This window comes from Dipodomys merriami, unplaced genomic scaffold (genome assembly GCF_024711535.1).
Source record: "Dipodomys merriami isolate MVZ:Mamm:240054 unplaced genomic scaffold, mDipMer1.0.p SCAF_31, whole genome shotgun sequence".
Classification (NCBI taxonomy): domain Eukaryota; kingdom Metazoa; phylum Chordata; class Mammalia; order Rodentia; family Heteromyidae; genus Dipodomys; species Dipodomys merriami.
This window is the reverse complement of record NW_027204604.1, coordinates 8677960-8694686: the sequence shown is the minus strand read 5'-3', so window position 1 is coordinate 8694686 and position 16727 is coordinate 8677960. Positions and strand designations below refer to the sequence as shown.

Sequence of the window (16727 nt, the reverse complement as noted above, 5' to 3'; positions counted from 1 at the left end):
AAATTTAGCCCCATCCGACTCTCCCCTCCATTCCTGGGCTCCATGCCTACAGGGAAGGGTACAGATAGATGTGCTTAGTGCTTGTTGTAGGCACCTGTCTGAGTTTGGGGTAGGGGAAGGAGAGGGAAGAGCTCAAGAGGAGGCAAGGGTGCTGTAGGGAGTGGGAAGGGGCGTGGCGAGCGTCATACCACTGCATGTTCTATTCTACACCTTCGTCCTAACATTGGCTGCAAGGTGCTTGTGGTGGATGTACCTCACAAGATAGGGCTCTACAACATCTCCAGGCCCTGCCACAATGGGGAAAGTCTTGTCACCTCCACTTTGCACAAAATGAAACTAAGGCTCAGAGATAGTGTCATTCTGACACGGTTCTGAAAGCGGCAGAACATTGATTGGAGTGCAGGTTAACCTGCCTCCAAACCTCATACCCTTGACTACTCTGCTGATATTAGAATTTTCCTCCCCACTCTTCCCCTCCCTCCCTCCCTCCCTCCCTCCCTCCCTCCCTCCTTTCCTTCCTTCCCTCTCTAATGGATCATGCTATGTTGTCTAGTCTGGTCTTGTGAGCTCAAGTAATCTTTCCATTTGAACCTCTCAAGTAGCTGGGACTACAGGCATGAACCACTGTGCCTGCCTCTGACACTATTAATGGAAGGCTCTGGATGTCTATCAGGGAGGAGAAATGACAGAGGTGAGGGTTTTGGCAGAGGGTTTGGGGATGGACTCAGCTGTTTTCCTAAGACTGTACTCTCCTATTCTCTTCGTTGTGGATCAGTGGTATGCATGCTACCTTTTCCTCCAGGCCACACAAGTTGGGTCCTATGTTTGAACTTTGGAGGCTCTTCCATATCTCTGTCTCTTCCCTGTGTCCCTAGTGACTCTAAGTGTTACTATGTACTATTAATAAAATAGTACTATATACTATTAATACTATGTACTATGCTAAGTGCTGGTGACTCACACCTGTAATTCTAGCTACCCAGGAGGCTGAGATCTGAGGATCATGGTTCAGAGCCAACCCCGGCAGGGAAGTGTAGCTGTTGCTTAAGTGGCAAAGTGCTAGCCTGGAGCAAAGAAGCACTCAGGTCCTGAGTTCAGACCCCAAGATCAGTGTGTGTGTGTGTGTGTGTGTGTGTACGTGTGTGTGCACACACACACGTACACACACACACACACACACACACACACACACACACACACACACACGGCAATAGCTAGAGGCACCTAACTTTTCTCCTTGTAAAGAAAGAGTTGTACCAAACAACTTTTCAGCTTTGATATTTGAAGATTCTTGGTTGACAGTGGCTCTTGATTGACAGGGCAGGTCTGGAGACACATTAGTGCCACCAGTAACAGTGTGAGTGGAGGTCCCATGGTGCATGTTGTTGTGTCTCATAAGGACCACTGAAGTGATTCAGAGATCTCTTCCTACATCCTTACTTTCCAGATAGACATTATAAAGGATCAAGGAACAAAGTGACTGGCCCAAAGTCACCTAGCTCACTGATAGTCAAGTTATGGCTTGGCCTTCAGTCTCCTGGCACAAATCTGGTGCCCTTTCTCCCATGGAACACCAATTGTTGGAGTTGTACCCATGGTGCTTTGCTCTAAGGACAGGAAGTACACCGATGGAGCTTCTGTGAGTTCATAGGTAAAGCAGATGGGAGGGAGGGTTCTGAGGATCAGAGCTGAGTTGGCCTCATGCAGGGGCCCTGTCCCCACCGAGGCTGAGCTGCAGCCTCAACCTGCATCCTGTTGCCCAAAAAATGTCCTGTGATGGAATCATCTGGCCCTCCACAGATCTGTGGGGTGCTGATTGCAGGACTAAGTGGGGCCCTTTAACCAACGTGAACCTAATTGCTGAGTGATAGATGGCAAGGCACAAGCATATGGTGAATCATTACCATGCCTGCTAATCCTGCTCGAGCCCGGGACTCTGCACAGAGCCCGTTTAGCCAAATTCATCTCTTGCAGACATCTGTAATGACAGTGCCTGCTGCTCACTGCCCGGGATGGAGGGTTTAATGATGTTAACAAACTCCGAAGCCTCGAGAGTGGTAATGAGCTGGGCGCCGCTGGAAACCAGGGCTGTATCGGCGAGGCACAGGGTGTGTTCGCTGCCTCCTGCCTGCCCCAGGCCTTGAGGAGAGGACAGAGGTGATTTTCTAGGGTCGCCATTAGCTTTGGTGGGGCCTCGTGATGACCATTCACCACCCGTTTCCAGTTTTCTCTTCTAGGCATTTCTTGCCTGCAGGTTTTGGGGAAGTAGTGTGCATGCGACTTCAAAAACAGAACTAAAATTCCTTCCTTTTGGATCACACAGGAGACTGAGGGAAGTCAGAGATCAAACAGCTTGCTCTGGTCTCAGGCTGGTCATTCGAGGAGCCAGGGTTAAATCACAGTTTAATACCAAAGCTCATGAGATGCCGAGGTCCAGCTGCCCAGAAATTGGCTCTTGTCAGCTTGCAAGTCTGACCTCTTCCATTCCCACCTCAGGCTGGAGACTGGTGTGTGTCTAGAGGCCGGAGATACATCTTTAAGGCCAAGGTGAATTTTGGGGTCAGTGTGACTCAGTGCCCACTCAGGACAGCCTGGTGGGGTGCTGGCTTGGTGTGGACTGTCTGGCCATGAGGACCTCTGCAGGCTGCCCTGGTTCCGGCCCTGGCAGCATTCGCCCTGTCTTCTGGCTCTGAAGTACTACTTACATCATCTTCCTTCTCCCTGCCTCATCGCTTTCCTGTAGACCTGGCCAGCCTTCTCTCCAGAGCTCATTCCATATAGGGATAAGGTTGGCAGTAAGGGGTCAGATCAGAAGGACGGGAGGCATCAGGTCAGCTCCGTCTCTTCCCTGTCTTTGGCCAGAGTCTGGGAAGTCACCCCTGTACCTCTGACCCTTCTTTGGGCCCTGCTGGAATTATGATCTCTGGAGCCCCGAAGCCACATGCAGATGACTCACAGAATATTCAAGTCGCGCCTTTCCAGCCTATTGCCACATGGCTGTTACAGAAGGAAAACAGCCTTGGGTGGGTGGGGTGTCAGGAGGGTCAAGTTCTCATTCTTTCTTGGCCCCTCACATCCTGAGTAAACTGGGGAAAGTCATTTGACTTCTGCCAGTCTCTTGCTCTCTCCTACTTTGCAAAATGATGATAAGAAGTACTAATTTACCTGGGCTGGTCCTGGCTGATTAAAAATGAAAGGGTGCTTGAGAAAGTGTCTTGTGAACTGAAGTACAGATGAAGGCTAAGGTGGAAGTCATTTTTCCTGGCTGCTACTTAGACTGGCTCTCAGGAGGTGGAGGGGTGGGGAGACGGGGAGGGGTGAAATGGGGTAGGGATGATGGGGAGAGAGCCCGAGGCTGCAGAGGACTGGCTCTAAAGGAGGGATTCCCCTGCTCCAAAGTCAAGCCCTTGCTCATGCTGGTAGCACCACCCACAGAGCTGTGTGCTCAGTGGAATCAGATGGTTTGACCCAACTTCACATGACAAATCATGCAGAATGATCTGGCAGCTCCCCTCCCTCTCTCCTTGGAGGAGTAACATCTTTTCTTCCACCATTCTGTCACCTCCCCTTCCCCAGCTTCATGCCCACCTCCTGTCCCCCAACTCGCAGTGGCTGCCACTGCCAAATGAACACCCCAAATTGGAACATATGTCACTCCCAGAGCCTCGTTCGCCTGTCCGCCACTACATGCCTATTTTCTAATTTCCAGCTGACATTTCCCTTAGTGAAATAAATGAATTTGCTCCGGCGGAGGCCCTGCTCGGATTAAGCTGCTGTCAGAGCCCCATGCACCAAACAAATTGTTGCCCGCAGCCCACCGTGCAGGATGCATTCCAATGGGGCTGGCAGGAGGGGCTGTGGGAGACCTGGGAGGAGCCTGAACGTGTCAGGAAACTGGCTTAGTCATGCCGGCAGGCAGGGAAAAGACTTGAATGAGAGCCAGCAGGGGAAGCAGAAGCTCTGATGCCAGGCCAGCGAGGTAATCAAATGGTGCAAGACCTTCTGAGGGTGGAGGCCAGGTGGGAGCCTCCTAGGAAGACTGTGGGGTCAGGGTCCATGGGAGGGGAAGGCAAAGGGAAGTGTTTCCAGACAACGAAGGGAAAAGGGTCAGCTGGGGCACACTCACTGCTCAGCGATGATGTATTCCCCCGGGAGGGGCGTGCAGGGCACCCCAGCCACCTGCACGTGGTGAGCGATCTCGGAGAAGTCCAAGCCCAGGTTCACACCATGGATGGTCACTCGGGTTCCTCCCTCAGGTGGTCCAGACACTGTCAAGATCTGCAGGAGGGAAAGGGGATGAGCCAAGCTGGGCAGCTAGAGGAATAGAGACAACCATCTCTTTTACTATTGCCTGAGGGAAGGGTGTGCAAGGACTTTAGTGAGCAGCCAGAATCTGAGTATCCATGTGTTTTGTATATGTGTGTATGTGTATATATGTATCTATCTATGCATATCTAAGATCTGATAATCTAATAAGATCTAATAATATATGTAAGATATATATATATATATATATATATATATATATATATATAAGATCTGATCATCTGCATTATAGGACTTCCTTGGTTATGTCATCTATCTATCCATCCCTTCTATCCATCCATCCCATCTATCCATTCATCCATCCCATCCATCCATTCATCCATCCCATCCCATCCATCCATCCATTTCTTTAAAAAATTATCAGAAAGGATTCTAGATTCTAGGCAGAAAAATCATTGTTGAATGTGTATCTCTAATTCACTAGTTGCCTGACTGTACCTATCCATCAATCCATCCATTCACCCAATCCATCCATTCACCCATCCATCTATCCATCCATTCATTCATTTCTTTAAAAAATTCTAGGCAGAAAGATCATTGTTGAGTATGTGTCTCAAATTCACTAGTTGCCTGACTGTACCCATCTATCAATCCATCCATTCATCCAATCCATCCATTCATCCATCCATCTAGCCATCCATTCATTCATTTCTTTAAAAAATTATCAGAAAGGATTCTGGATTCTAGGCAGAAAGATCATTGTTGAATATGTGTCTCGAATTCACTAGCTGCCTGACTGTGATCATGTCACAAAATTTCTCTGAACTTCGAGTCTTAGTTAAGAAAAGAGAATTATCATGTCAAGCAAGTTCACAGGAAACTTGGGAACACTTTCACCGCCCCCCTAACTCTCCCCTACCCCTGCATCACCACCCAAGCAATAAGAGAGTGCGCTTGGAGCATTCTGTAAACCTGAAGGGCTTTGTACCGGTGACAGTGCTATTCTTGCCACTTCTGTGTGTGCTAGATGCTGAGGGGGTACAGTGCTGAATATACCCTCAAGGAGCTTACAGTCAGAGGATGTGATAACAAAGGCTCATAAATAACACCGATTCAGCACCTTTAGTGATAAGGATAGAGCTCAGAGCAGGATGAGATTAGGTATGGCTGGGGGGGGGGGGCGCTCTGTGACCTGAGTATGTTTGTCACTGTTCTGGAAAAAAACAAAAACAAAACAACAAACCTATGACACCAGAAATAGCTTTAGGATTTTCCCAATCTTTAGTGGTTTCCTATTAGCAAAGATTATTTATTTATTCATTCCTCAACTCAGTCATAAAACGCAACTCTCCCATTTTAATTTTACCAAACAGGAGAAAGAATGGTAGAATTAGGTTCTCCCAGGGTATAACTTCTATCTGGGAACAGATGAGGCTCTTGGAAAAATGCAGTGAATAATAAGTTCATGCTTTGTGGTCCTTACTCATCTGATGGAGAAGAAATTAGAAGCAAGCTCAAATCTAGCCAGCAGAGCAAAGCAGAATTTCAGAGCTGGATGCAGTCAATCTCAGGGTATCTGATTCCAAGATCTTTATTTTCCAGTGACAGAATTAGAACTAGAGAAGTTAAGGATAAATCTGTGGTCTCAAGAAATGGGTACACATTGTTGTCAAAAGTCCCAGAATCTTTATGACTGTTCTACAAGAGAGGCAAGACTTGATCACGACCAACAGTCCCATAGGATCCCCAAATGGTGCCTTGGGACTGAGCCTCATCCTCTGTGTTTGTGGATGCTGAGTACCTAGTCTACCTAAATCCTGTATGCATGGTGAAGTGTTTGGTGGGTCATCAGAATCAGAGGGCCTTGGGCCAAGATGAGTGGTATGGGTAACGGTGTTGTCCCACCTGTCCTGTCCCACAGTGAGTCTCTCTCTCCGCCCTTCTTGTGACGTGGACAGCACAGGTGGGCATGCCACTACCTCATTCCCAGGTAATAGCAAGCAGAAGAGAGCTGATAGTGGGAATGAGAATAATTCTCCTCCCTTGCTGCCAGGCTAGCGTGCTGTTTAGACCCTAGCTCTCACATGATGCCTACAGAGCCAGGACTTGAACTCATGCCTCTAAGGCTGTAGGTCTTAGATGGCGCTTCCTCCCCCCGTCTTGCCAGCAAGGCCCTGACCATGAGCAAATGGAGGCTCATTTCATTCAGGTCACCTTGTCTGTGAGTCTGAGTCCATTTTTCTAGGGGGAAAAAATCCAATTTTGTGAATAAAACTAGGCAGAACCCACGCAACAAATCAAGGGAGATATAGCCAAAGGGATTCAGAGGCATCTCTGCGTGGTGGGGCTGAGGGTGGGGGAAAGAAGGACAACTTAGGGAAGAAAGTGCTGGCACGAGGAAGCAGAAGCTCCTGTAGCTCTTTCTGTCCCTGGGAATTCTAAAAATATCCAACAATAATACATCCTGGCTATTCTGTGCTTTTCTGGCAGAGTTCCCTCAGGACCCAGGCCCTGGGTGATGGACATTTGCCAATGAGAAACACAGGAGGGGCTGCGTCCTTCCCTGCAGCAGAGCACTGGTAGAGAATTTGCTTTTAGCTCCGAGTTCTTGTTGATTCCTTTGGACTGAACTTCTCCCTCCCCTCCCCCTAGCCACCTGGATATCACAAGCCCACCTATCCAAAGGAATCCACACAACTGCGGGGACTCTTCCTCTCCTTCCCTTCTTCCTTCCCTCCCTCCCCCCACTTTTATTTTTAAAAATATATTCTTTTTGCTCACTGCAGTTAATTACAACCTTTCAGAAGAACTGTGAAATGAAATCTTTCTGGAAAGCCTAAAAATATTTCCGTCTTGCAGGTAGCACGCGGGGGGCTGCATTGTGGATACTCAGTGTTGCTGGCAGGTTGCACCGGCTGGCTTCCTGCTGCTGGTGAAGTCATCACAAGCATTTCCTTCCAATGTTTGGGAGCCGGGGTTCTATAGGGTTGGTTATTTTGGCAAAGAGTTGCTCAGAAGTATAAGTCAGCTTATATTGATTAGTGAAGGAAGTCTCTCTGTCTCGCTCTCTGTCTATCTGTCTGTCTGTCTCTCACTTGTAAATTATTAACAAGGATTATCATCTTGCTCTGATGATAGGTAATGGCTGCTTCAAACCAAACTAAGAAACCAAGGATCACATAAATTACACAGGTCTCGAGGCATTCTGACAGAGACTAGAGGAGAGGATCAAAAAAGTGCGATAGCTTTTATATACATCAGGCTATATAAAATAATGTTTCTGGAAAGGAACTCCAGGAAATGGGAACAAGAAGTACTTTTTTTCTTTGTTGCTGTTTTGTTTTCTTTTCCTTTTGTCTTGTTTGTTCATTTATCTGTCTTTGGGAGGGTAAGGGGAAGCACAGAAATGGAGGGACAGAGGGTGAACAAATGCAGAAGTGGTACACATTGGACACTGTGTGGAAAATGAACTATACAACTGGTGGGTGGGGATGGGAAGGAAAAACTGGGAGAAAATAAGGGGAGGGGTGACATTGTTCAAAAAGAAATGTCCTCTACTTAACTTAAATAACTACAACCCCTCTGTACATCACCATAATAACAATAACATATAAATATATAAAAACAGCACTGTTCAGAGTTGAAAACAAATAAAAAACAAACCCAAGATCCTCCTGGATCATGAACCAGGAGGTTTTCAGGTTAGGAAAATGTCTGGGGAAGTTGTTTTCAGGAGAATTTTCTTTCTAGCCTATGTCCTGTGCTGTCCTCACCACCTGGGGTAGATAGCCAGGAAGTTTGGGGTCAAGGGCAACTATGCAATATCCTGCTCCGGGACTTAGGAGGTACCTAGAGCTTACAGCTTCCTTGCTGAAAGCAAAACTGATCTCCAGATTTCCAAAACCAAGATAAGGCAGTGGTTATTTCATTTGCAAGCGGATTCCCCAGGCTTCCATTACTGATGACTTCCAAATCTATATCATTGGCCCAGACCTCTCTCCTGAGCTCCATAGCCATATATCCAATTGCTACTGGACGTCTCTACTTCCACCTCTATGTCCCTTAGGTACCTCAAATTTCACCATGTCTAAAAATGAACTCTTAATTTTTCTTCCTCCCACCATAACCCAATTATCCTCTCAAATGCCTCTGTCAAGGTTAATGGAATCACAGTGTGCCTAGCCCGAAATCTCTCAAGGATCTTCCCTTACCTGCCATGTATAATAAATAAGGTCACCGGGTGCTATCAGTTCTTATTCCCATGAATCTTTGGAATCTGTGATTTGTGTGTTCCAGCATATCTGGCAAGTAGGGCTCCATCATCTTTTACCTCCTCTAACCACGAGGCTCTCCACCGTCCCTCCATGTAAATCTAATGTTCTCATGGCTACCAGGGAACACAGTCTTAGGCAGGTTACTGGGCATGATCTAAGAACCATGGATGGAGGTGACCATTGCAAAACCAAGTGCCTATTAGGTGGCCTGGCCTTGCCTTGCCTTTATGGTTCTTCAGGTTCTGGCTTCCTTCAGTTCAGCCACATCTTCCAGTTTATAAAATGCCCTCTATGCCCTGCTACATACAGTGATACCCATAGATGAAATTCACCAGAAATACATTGTGCCTTTCAGCATGATAATATTTTTCCAGCTCAAAAATTACAGAGGGTCAGGTTGGAGATCTGTGCTTGGAGAAGAAAGGAACAGAGGAAGGCATCCTATCCAACATACTCCCTACCTGAGGCCTTCTGGGTAGCTGGGGATGAGAATAAGGGCCATGTAGCCTGGTTAGCAAGAACTTGGCATCCTGCTTCCTTCTTTCTCTTTATCAAGTCTCTAGGAAGGCCACAGGGGAGGCTTGATAGGAAAAGATTCTGTCCTCCCCAGAGGAGGGAGGGGAGAATAGGGCCCTTCGGGGTGTTACCTCAGATCAGGCAGCTCTGGGGTTCCCAGCCCCTCTCCCTCTGGAGACTGTCCTCAGGGTTTTCTCTTATAAGCAGTCTTAGACTGCAGGGCATCTGAGAACAGGAGACCCGAGGCAGCGTTCCACAGAGCCTGGTTCTCTTGGGAGCCTGGTCTGGCCTTTCTATGCAGGTTTATGAAAAGACAAGTTGGTTGAACCCTGGCTTCTACTTGCAGAACTCTAAGGAAAACCTTTTATATCCCCAAAGAACTATGGGGCTATAGGAGGGAAGAAAAAGGTGAAAGCAAGTTTGTGTGTGTGTGTGTGTGTGTGTGTGTGCGTGCGCACACGCACATATGTGTGCTAGGTAGTTCTATAGAGGCTTCCTTGACAGAGAATAAACCAAATCTGGAATACTGGATAGCTCCCACACAGGTTGGCTTGCATTTGTGGAGGGCCCTTGTGCTATTGGCTACACTGTGGTAGGGAGAAAGCGTCTGCTGGTACTGAGGAAGCGTCTGCAGCAGGAAGGCAATAAGTAACTTCTGCAGTCAGACAGAGCTGAATTCGAATAGCAGATCTGATGCGTATGAGCTCTGTGACCTTGAGTCTAATGACCTCGTCTGAAAGCATAATAATGCCTGCCTCACGGAGATGATGTGAGGCTTAAGTGAGATAACATTTGGAAATTCTCCAATCTGTTAGTTGAGAGAGAAGGTCTTGAAAATCGTTAACTTCCTCCCCTGTGTTCCCCTGTACCAAGATGACCAAAACATGGGCTGCTAGAGTTGTTTGAGGGGATGGAGGTGTGAAGGAGTACAGGGAGTTAGAAATGAGATAAATCTTCCTATCTACCTGGAGGGAACACACATGACTTATGGGGCTCATTGATAGAGAAACTGGGGTGGCCTGGGGTAGAAAGAGTACTCACGGGTTATTGGACAATATCTGGGAAGTTTCCTACAGCCTGAACTTGAGAAAGGAGAAAGGCAATGTCAAGGGCAAGGCCTTGTCTTTGTGATAGACTCTGAACTCTGCGTAGAAGCATATTCTGAACTTTTATCCACCATCTCTTTGGAAGGGCACTGTTCCTGTCCCAAATTTTGTTCACTTTTTCCTCCCTCCCTCCTTCCTTTCCTCCCTCCTTCCCTCTCTCCTCCCTCCCTCTCCCTCTATCTCCCTGTCTGTCTCTCTCTGTCTCCTTTTCTTACCATTTCTGCTTTCCCCGGTTTTTAATTATGCTGGAGTGGATGCAGCATTTCACAATGAACTCAATGAATTCTTTCAGGAAAGTAATTCTAAATGAAACGCCCACGTAAACAAATGATTTGACAATTTGAGGTGTGTGTGTGTGTGTGTGTGTGTGTGTGTGTGTGTGTGTGCGCGCGCACACACACACACTCCTATGCTTGTGCAGTGAGGAGGGATGGGGAGAGAAGGAAAGGAGATGAAAGGGAGATCTTTACTATTGACTGATTTCAGCCCCATGGTTTCCAGCACACATTATACTGTGGATCAGAAATCTATCTAAATTCTCCCCTGCGGACTGTAGAAGTGGAAACCAGAAGTGGAGGGCTGGGGACAGAAGAGCTTGGAAGTGCTGTTCCTGGGTTGGGGAGCTTGGAAGTGCTGTTTCTGGGTTGGGGTGCATGGGCTTGCTGAGGCTCTCCCTGGGCACCTCGCTTCTGTTCACCTTTTACACTGGGGACCCCCCCTCCTGCAGTTCTGGCTCAGCCCTCTGATGGACTACCTGATTTACCTAGAGAACTCAGCAAGTGTGACGCTCATGTACATCACATACATATGACATGCTGTGCCTTCTACTGGCCAGGCATACCAGCCCATCCAACCCAGCTCTGCTCAGAAGACACCTCCTCCATGTGGCTTCCCTGACTTCCTGGGGGCAAATCCAGCAGCGCCTTCTCCTCCTGGCTGTCAAGAACACTTCCAAGACAATTATCTACATATTGAATTGTCACTACTTCCTAAGAAGGTAATCATCTTGGGACAGGGACATTTCACTTTTCTTAGCAACCTAAAAGTCAGCCAGCATGCTGCCTGGCACAGAGCAACCATTAATAAATAGTCCTGGTTCTCTGCTCTAGGGAAACTACTTTGGTCTTAATCAGATTCTAGAACAGGTGTGTGTGTGTGTGTGTGTGTGTGTGTGTGTGTGTGTGTGTGTGTGTGTGTGTGTGTGTGTGTGTGTGTGTGTGTGTGTGTGTGTGTGTGTGTGTGTGTGTGTGTGTGTGTGTGTGTGTGTGTGTGTGTGTGTGTGTGTGTGTGTGTGTGTATGCTAGTTCTGGGGCTTGAGTTCAGGGCCTGGATGCTATCTCTGAGCTTTTTTTGCACAAGGCTAATTCTCTACCACTTGAGCCACAGCTGTACTTCTGGCTTTTTGGTGGTTAAATGGAGATAAGAGTCTCATGGACTTTCCTGCTGGCTTCAAACCTCAATCCTGATATCTCATCCTCCTGTGTAGTTTAGGATTATAGATGTGAGCCACCAGTACCTTGCTAGAAACTGTATTCTTTAATATAATGCCTGGATGAAAGGAGGCACCTAAATGTTACATGAGAGTGATAAATAATTTTAACACTAGAATCATTCAGGATTTCTTCCTGTAATCTTCTTTGCTTTAATTTAAGCCAGCTTCTGGTCTGATTCCTCATCCGATGGAACAGCTGCCTGCTCATCAAACATCTTTCAGACACTGAAGAGAGCAATGAAGTCACCCCTGGCCTTTGCTTCTGCAGTTTGGTTCACCTTTCTTCTGAAGATATGATTTTTCTAAACCCTTTGATCATGTCAGATGCTTTATTCTGGACCCTTGCATTTCTGGGCATCCTTTGAGTACAATGACCCAAACTAGGCTGGTGGCTTGAGCAAGTGCCTGATTGGTTAATGTGCTATAAGGAAGGACAGTGAAGATGGCTTCCCCCTGGTTGTCAGGAACCCCATCAACAAAGCCTAGTTCAGTGTGAACCCTTGGTATCTTTCCTATTTTTTTCTCCTTGGGGTTCCTTCCTGCATTTAGACACCTTTCACTCTGCTGCTTTCTCCTCCCTAAAGAAATTTATATTGGGAGGTTGGTGGGGGGCGGAGAATGCAGTCAGAATTCAATGAATATCCTACAAAATAAGAAAAGTGAGGGAAGCGGTGAGTTAGTGGGGAGAGATGGGTGAAAATGTTGGAAGGGCTGACATGGATCAAGATGCATTGCATTCATAAACTGCTTTGTTAAATGGCCACGCCTTTGTACAAGTACTGAAAGATAATAAAATAAGATGAATCAAAAAGAGACGGATGGGTATTTCGATGAGTAGTGGGCTAAAAAGTTGCTCGATCGTTTGCTGGATTCTGAAGGCAAACGTGGAAAGCACTGTATGTAAGGCACAGCCTAGCCCAGAATTAGTCCCAACATAGTCCATGCATAGAAGTGGCTTCTCCAAATCCTGGCCATGCCCTTAGGGACTGATGTATCTTATGCCAGGATCAGGCCAACAGGACCTGAGAGAAGGCTGGCTTGCTTAGGCCACAGCCCACGGCCTACACTAGAGAACTAATGAATGGGGGATTCCTATTTTTTGGGGAGGATCCAATCAAAGTTTCTGGGGACCTCTAGCTGGGGGATCCACTTCTCCACCTGCTCAGATCCCCCCCCACAATAGTTGCACAGCCCAACCGAATTACGACAAGTGCCTGTTGGGACACTCCAGTCAAATCTGTATTCTTGCCAGACTCTGTCCTGTTTGTTTTCCTCTGTAGGTGCTGTGACCTGGAAAGTAGTTGCTATGATGTTGCAGCCGCCCTCATTCTTGCAGCCATTAATCGAACAGTTCGGCGGGAACTGTGCCACAAAGCTGCCCCAGGGCGAGAGCAGATGCAGCCGATTAATTACAGCTGGGGTGATCTGAAGGGCTGCACCCCACAGCCAAGCGGTAGGGGTGTGAGACCCAGGGGCTCGGCAGGCTGCGGGGAGAGGGCTCAGGCTGGCTGCACAGGGATGGCCATTCCTGGTTTTGGACTTAAGGACTTAGGCAGAGCCATTGAGGGTACAGACTAGGGGTTGGAGGTCAGACGAACTTAGTGGGCGCTTTACAAAGCCTTCCTCCCTTCTAGATACCCAGTCTTCCTCTGGTTCTGCCTCCTGGCTGATAGGGATGGTGAGAGAGAAGACAGAAGCAGTGTATTAGCTCCATGTAATTGAAGATTTCCTCCCTCCCTCCTCCTCCTCCTCTTCCTCCTCCTGCTCCTTCTTGTGTGTATGTGTCAGAACTCAGGGTCTTGTACTCTCACCTGACTTTTTTTTCACTCAATGTTGGTGGTACTCTATCCCTTGAGTCACAGCACAGCTTCTGGCTTTTTGGTGGATAGTTGCAGATTAAAAAGTCACACAGACTTTTCTGGCTGGATTGGCTTCATACTGTGATCCTCAGATCTCAGCCTCCTGAATAGTTAGGATGACAAGCATACGCCACCAGTGCCTGACTTGATTAAATGTATTTCTGATGATCCTTGCCATTTGTCTATTCCCAATGAATCAGGAATCACACCAGGGGCTTTTCATATTGTATCCCACTCAGGGCTCAAAATAAGTTATGAGAACAGAACTGTTATTTGTGTTTTTTGTTTTTTTTTTTTGTCGGTCATGGGGCTTGAACTCCGGGCCTGGGCGCTGTCCCTCAGCTCTTCAGCTCAAGGCGAGCGCTCTACCACTTGAGCTACAGCGCCACTTCTGGTTTTCTGGTGGTTTATTGGAGATAGGAGTCTCATGGTCTCTCCTGCCCGGGCTGGCTTTGAACCGCGATCCTCAGATCTCAGCCTCCTGAGTAGCTAGGATTACAGGCGTGAGCCACCAGCACCCGGCCTGTTATTTGTGTTTTATAGATGGGAAGGAATGTCTCAGCAAGGCTAGGGCACTTGTTCAAGTTTTCACACAGAGCAGAACATAGTCAGGGCTGTCTGCCCTGTGCATTTAGCATCCTCCCTGAGCTGACCATCCTCCTGCCTGAGGAAAGAGCCTTAGGCCATCAGTCAGGAGCCTGCTCCTTGTCCCAACCTGCCAACCTCTTTCTTTGTGCTAAGGACAAACCTCATTGCTTTCCACAGACCTGGACCTGGCTTTGCTGGTTATTGTCTTCCACCATCTCTACCTCTCTGAGCTTCTCATGTCTGTCCTCTCACTTCTCTATCTTTGATCTAAATGTTCACATTCCCATTTGTTTTACCTTCTTGTCATTCCTGCCTGTGTACATCTGGCCTTCTCAGCGGATGCTAAAAATTAGGAATCCTGGCTTTCTGCCCTCTTCAGTGGGCTTGGGCAACAGCTTTCTGCCTGCTCCCCTTGTCTCCTCTGCACTGTCAATCATCGAGTTCTATTGGTCCAAGGGATTGAGAAAAGAGGGCAAGGACAGTGCACAGATCAAACATAAGGGCTGTAGAGTCAAGGAGTGGAGGGGTTAAACCCTAGCTCTAAAATTCACTAGCCATGGCACTTGGTTTTCTGTTGGAGGTACTGAACTTTGAGCCCACATAGGTGAGCAGCTCTGTGGCTTGAAGTATATCTCCAGCCCTTTTGGAGACAGGGTCTCAGTTTTTGCCTGGGACAACCTAGATCACAACCCTGGTATTTATGATCCTGTCATGGCTTGGATAACAGGCATATACTGTTATACTTAGCTTTATTCTGTTGAGATAGGGTCTGGAGAACTTCTTTTCCCAGGCTTGCCTGGATGCATAATCTGCCTGATCTCAGTCTCCTTGGGTAGCTAGGATTTACAGGCAAGAGTTCTGTTTCCACCTACTAGTCATGGTACTGGAAGGAAGGTATCTTATCTCACAGCACAACTAGTTCTTCACTTGTAAAAGGAGGCTAAAAAGAATAACGTCCACTTATAAAAGCTATAAGATCTAAATAAAGATGACATGAGTGAGGGGAAGGACTAGTCATGGGCCTGGAAGGAAGGTATCTTATCTCACAGCACAACTAGTTCTTCACTTGTAAAAGGAGGCTAAAAAGAACAATGTCCACTTATAAAAGCTATAAGATCTAAATAAAGATGACATGAGTGAGGGGAAGGACAGTACAGTGCTAGTGGTAGCATTCAGCGAATGTTGGTTATTATCTTTTTCCATGACTAATTTATAATTGAAAAGTCTGAAGCTTAGAGTCAATGGCTCACACCTGTATTCCTAGCTACTCAGGAGGCTGAGATCTGGAGGACTGTGGTTTTTCAGCTAGCCGGGGAAGAAGAGTCCATGAGACTCTATCTCCAAAATAACCCACAAAATGGTAAGGCTGGAAATGTGGCTCGAGGAATAAAGCACTAGCTGAGATAGTAAGCTAAGCATATGCAAGGCCCTGAATTCAAACCCTAGTACTGAAAACAAACAACAAAACTTGAGGTCTGGAGAAAATATAATGGCTGTTCAGGAGCAGCCTGTGAGTATTGCTCCGGTGGGGACTCAGAGCAGGGACGGACAGCCTGGTTCGTGGCATTGGTGGCTGCCTCTCAGCCCTATGTAGTCCTCATGGTCTCTGTGGTATCCATGCTCAATGCTGGGTTTGTAAGCAGAGAAGGGAGAGGTTGACATCAGAGACTCCCAGAAGGAGGGAAGGCTGTCCCTAAATGAGTCACCCTTTATATTCAATGATCTGAGGTCTGAGTTTGGGGGTTCTGGAGCAGCCCAGAGGAAGGACACATCTCAGAGTGGAGCCAGTTCCCCCTCAACTTCCTAATCCCCTTGCTCCTCTTCTTCTTTCTGTTTCTTAGTGCTCCTGACTTCAGAGGATAGTGATGATGACTGTGTGTCTGCAAGTTTCCCTTCCATCCCAGCTCCCAAATACAACCAGACGATGGGTCCCAACCACCCACAGGCATACGCTTCCCCAACTTGGCTCACGTGCGCGTTTGTGCACTCTCAACAGGAGGCTAGAGCCCAGCTGATGAGCTCTGCAGGAATTTATGGCATTGGAGGCGCCAGCCCTGCCCGGCATGCATCTTTGCTGGCTCTGTCTTAGCTGATAGTACATTCAAAACCTAATTGTTATCTCAGCAGAGTAACTCCATTATTCATCCTGACACCATCCTCCGTTAGCTGTTTGTTGCAGTGATGTTATATTAATGAGGTCTGCAAATAAATGAACGGGAGATCAGAGTGCCGACTTGTTTCTCAGGAAAGCTGGATGACTTCTTTATTGTTTTGTTTTGGTTTTTTTTTGTGGTTGAGAACTTTAGCAGCAAGTTGCTCTGGCTCTGAGCGAGTGGCTTTTGGCCTTTCCTGCCGAGATTTGGTGCAGCCTTGTAGATAAATACTTGTAAATGTCCCAGCTTTAGCTCTACAAATGAATTTGCATCTGAGAGAATCTGGGATACAACTATCTACCTCCTTTAAATTACTTGAGTGTGCACAGAGCAGGAGGCGGTGAAGCAGTGGAGCACTTCAGCTATTACAGTATCAAAGTTATTTATGTCTGGTTTTAGAGGGGTAGTGTACCTGTTTTATACAATTGATTTTTTTTCTTTTGCCAGTTACATGTACCTAAGATAATGTTAAA

At 47.2% G+C, this 16727-nt stretch overlaps 1 protein-coding gene across 1 annotated transcript in view; it reads right to left on the bottom strand.

The window, feature by feature from the left end:
• Plxna2 (plexin A2) overlaps window positions 1–16727 on the bottom strand; it is a 218193-nt gene that overhangs the window by 31303 nt on the left and 170163 nt on the right. Inside the window, exon 13 of the mRNA XM_070041595.1 lies at window positions 4127–4278. Coding sequence (XP_069897696.1) covers window positions 4127–4278 — 152 coding nt within the window. The remainder of the gene's footprint in view (window positions 1–4126; window positions 4279–16727) is intronic.